At 39.9% G+C, this 4,227-nt stretch overlaps 1 protein-coding gene across 1 annotated transcript; it reads right to left on the reverse strand.

Annotated features, from left to right (window-relative positions):
- Positions 1–1,173: 1,173 nt before the first annotated feature.
- On the reverse strand, positions 1,174–3,757 carry LOC118049946 (U-box domain-containing protein 9). The gene is made up of 2 exons (XM_035060137.2): positions 3,147–3,757; positions 1,174–2,467 (listed from the first exon to the last, which is right to left on the reverse strand). Exons 1-2 carry the CDS (start codon positions 3,429–3,431, stop codon positions 1,382–1,384), a joined length of 1,371 nt encoding a protein of 456 aa, XP_034916028.1. The 5' UTR covers positions 3,432–3,757; the 3' UTR covers positions 1,174–1,381.
- Positions 3,758–4,227: the final 470 nt, after the last annotated feature.

The raw sequence follows: 4,227 nt of genomic DNA on the forward strand, positions 1-4,227 counted from the left end.
GTCAAGCAATCCAGTTTCAGAGCCACATGGCAAACCCAGAAGTATGATTGAACTTGTTTGATGTGGGAAATTACTGCCAGCTCCTCTCCTGCTGGCTGCTGGCACGAACGATTTCGCTCCTTCACTGATTTCTTGAGCATCAGGTTTTTCTTCTATTTTGCCTCTTTTCTGGTAGTTCTTCTCATGGCGATTGGCAACATGAGATTGGAAGCTAAGATCCCCGCCGGTTACAATGGCACTGCCATCTCCGCTCTTGAAAATGTCTAAAGCAAATTTCTTTGTTTAAGGGTTCGTCTGCTGGGCAAAAAAACAGTAGAAAACCATGGAGAGAGAGAGGTGGAACCCCTCCACATAGAAGCCCCTTGACTAATAACATCTTAAGATTAAATTTTCAGATGATTTTTTTATGATTTTGATATTATCATATTAAAACCATCCAAACTGCTTGAGAACAATTCATTTATGGGTTTTTTGAACTTAAATATACTTTGAAAAACACTTTCGTACAAGCGAATAACCAAACAGGCCCCGAAACTGAACCTATGAAGACTCAAACAGTACTGCCATCATCTCCTTTTGAATTTAATGACAGGATCTTTCAACTGCTCGTGTGAATTGCCCATTTATGGAACATGTTGTACCTGTGCCGGCAAATGTGTGTTGTTATTATCTAGTTAAAAAAGGGTCACGCATTGAGTAGAGAATGGAGATGCACCACCGTGGGATCTGCCTGCTTAATCACTAGTTGTCGCCTTCTGGCAAGTATTATTTATATTGCAGAAGAGAGGATAGGGGTTGGTTCCATTGACCTACTTCCAGAAAAGGGCAGGCACCACCTTGATGGACCACATTACCAGAAATCACAGCTCCATTCAATATGGCGCATTATTCCCGTTGCCCTCCAGCCCTTTTTATGGAGCCCGGACCGTCCATTCACGCGCGTGTACATATCATCCCTAACCTTTGTGTCCTTCTCCAGGCCAGACAACACTAAACAAAGATCCTGTAGTATTTGTGCAGAAACTGGGAAAGGAGTAATAACTAGTAGAGATTCAAGGGAATGCAAGATTGGTGGGTTATTTTATGTACACACCCCACCACAACACTAAACACACATATGAAAAGTCTAAATGGTACCAGTACCATCCAGAATACCTAGAGCCAAGGCACATATGAAGAAACTATAGCACCAAACAAAATTGAAAAAAATTATGGGAAGTTTAGTGTTTATTCACAATGACTGAGAAAGCCTGAAATAGAAATACCGATGAAGAGAATTTACAGAAAGATGATTGAGAATGACGCGTGCGGGAGCTGCCTCGACAACCAAAGTGCTGAAAACAGATGTAGAATTTACACGTTTGAATCTGAGAGGGATTCATTATGCTGTATGAGTCAGGTTGACAGCCCTATTCAGTCTCTCGAGGATGCCATTAGCTTTCCTCTTGGCCCTTGAAGTGCCATGTCGAGCCAGTTTAGAAATTGTTCCGTAGGTACTCTCCTCGTCCCTCATTACTTTCCACTTGGTTCGGTCGTTCAAGCAGATGGTATGGAGAATGGCAATGCAATTTTCCTTGTTGCGGTCGCAGGTGCTCTCCCTGATAATGCGAAGCAGGCAAGGAACAGCTCCGGAGTCTCCCAGTTCCTCGACCACCTTTTGATGACTAGCAAGCACGGCGAGGATAGCCAATAATTCATCAACATGGATACCATTCATAATCTTTGTCAGAATCACCTTTAATGCACCATCTCTCACAGCTCTCGCCTTGTTCTCATGGATAATACACAGGTTAAAAATTGCAGAAGCAACATCTTTCATAGCTGAAGGATGTCCCTCCTCTAAAAGGTCAATAAGTGGTTTCAGGGCACCTGATTTGCCGATCAGTGTCTTGTTGGAATCTAGAGCAGAGAGTGTGAAAAGGGCAGCAGCTGCATTGGTCCTCGTCTCAATACTTCCAGACCTTAATGCTTCCATAAGAAGAGGAATTACCATGGGGGTTTCAGCAACAAGCTTCTTGTTATTGTCGTGGATCGAAAGGTTCAACAGGGTGGTGATGATATCTTCTTGGAGATCAGGGTACATCGAACTTCCAGACTTGCCCTCAGAGAGTGGTCTGAGCAATTGAGGAATGGCCTCAAGTGACTCGCTAAATAGCGCCCGGAATGAAGGCATCCTCTTTGTCAACAGCCTCAGCTCCCTTGCTGCATCTTTTTGTTCAGGAAGTGTTAGAGACATTTTTTCAAGCAAAGACAGAAAATGGTCGCGATCTGCTTCTGTCGTTCCTTCCTCGTTAGCATGTTGAGCAAGGTCTGGCAATTTTAACCCCCGACTCTTACACCACTGCGATATCATTTCCCTAATCAACAGATTAGGAGTAAGAATTGTGTGTGACAGTACTTGTTGCGTTAGAGGGCACGTCCGATTGCCTGCTTTCAGCCATTTCTGGATGAAGGGTCTATCATACGTCTGAAAAGCACAAGCATCGAAAGCAGAACAAATTAACATCCAATAAGAAGCTGATATGAAGGACTAGCAGAAAATGAACTCATCTCATCCACAGTACTTTGATCCCACCAACCCCACAACAGATTTCGAACTCCGGTAATGAATATTTTACCAAAAACTATAAACCACCTAAACACTGTATATTTACAACTCACACGCATACACCAGAACAATATACCAGTGTTTGGTTTCTGAGAAAATAAGAGAGAGAGAGAGAAACTCCTGCTAATTACGTTACCTCCTTTCTTTCTGACCGCTATGTGCAGTCAAAGAGCTGCCTAAACTGATCAAGAATTGAAGATAGTGTACTATTAGGGTCAAGTGACAAGAATCAAAATTTTCTACCCAAATTCACAAATGGGAATCCAGAAAAGTACTCATTATAATTAATCCATAATTAAAACAGAAAAACAAAGAAGTGATTCGAGATTTTGAAACCATGTTATTTATTTTAAAAGACTAAAATCCCATCACCATTTACTCAAATTAAAGTAGAAAAAATACAGGTAATTACAACGTTTCCCAGCTCACCAAGAGCTGAAAAAACAACACAGACGCACACAAAAATCTGTTTATTTTTTTAGTTTTCTTGGGAACCAAACAGAGTGAAACTCAAAATTCCTTTAAAAGAAACACTAACCTGGCCTGTAGCCAAAACCACAGGATCTCTCATCAATTCCTTGGATAAAGGGCACTTAAACTCTTCAGGGCACAAAACTGTTTCACGCAGCTTCAACGACGACGATCTCCTCTTCACCTTCAGTTCCTTCAAAGCAAAAAGAGTCTCTCTTGCTTGATCAATTAATTCCGTCCGGTAATCCTCATCATCCACAATGTTCCTCACTAGCTTCTGCAGTTCTTTCTTTAACTCCATCGCCTTCGTCATCACCATCGGATCGGATTCAAAGACCCCTGTTTTCGCCATGGGACGGAGAATATCAAACGAGGGCCGACGTTAGTTCCCTTGAGTGACCGAACAGACTGCTCTGTTTCATTCTTCCTTCATTTATTTCATCTCTTGGCTTCGAGGGTTCTTGTTTCCTTCTATAAGAGTAATTCTACCGAGTCTGAGAAGAAAGCTCTCTCTCTCGCTCCCTCTCCCTCTCTCTCTGTCACCAAGACACAGTCTTTTCTCTGAGATGGCTTGCTCTAATTTCTATCTATAGAAACTTTCACACGCTTTAAGTGAGAGAACAGCCAGCCGCTTCTTCTCTCCGCTCCACCGGTCCATCCTTTTCCTTTTTCTCGGAATATCCTGTGTGTGTGTATCATTTATTTTTCCAAACTACAATAAATAAATAAAAATGATTGAGTTGTGAGTGTTATTAAAATGTTAAGTGTTAATTAAATAATTTTTAGAAGTGGTTAAGTATAAATTATAATTACAAGAGCTTTAGTTTAGATCATGATCCACTAAGATTTTGAATTCAAAAAATGGATAGAACGAAAAAAAGATTGTATGAATTTTAAATAGATATTAAAGTAGTTTTGATTATTTAATAATATTATTATTTAAATTGAGAATTTTCAGTTGTGTTATTTTGAATGAATAAAACAATTATCGATGAATAATTAAGTTATAATTTATTAACCTCATTAAATTTCTTTTACAGGTTATTATAGAAATAAAAATTGGATGTTTAAGGTTATTTAATTATTTAATTACTTATCTTGAATCTATTTTAACAAGAGTTGGTTGTGTTTTGAAATCAATGCTATAT

This window comes from Populus alba, chromosome 2, assembly GCF_005239225.2.
Source record: "Populus alba chromosome 2, ASM523922v2, whole genome shotgun sequence".
NCBI lineage: Eukaryota > Viridiplantae > Streptophyta > Magnoliopsida > Malpighiales > Salicaceae > Populus > Populus alba.

Coding starts and splice junctions, on each gene's coding strand:
- LOC118049946 (XM_035060137.2), bottom strand. CDS start 3,431: ATGGCGAAAACAGGGGTCTTTGAATCCGATCCGATGGTGATGACGAAG. Junction 2,468..3,146: donor TGGTTTTGGCTACAGGCCAG/GTTAGTGTTTCT, acceptor TGTGCTTTTCAG/ACGTATGATAGACCCTTCAT.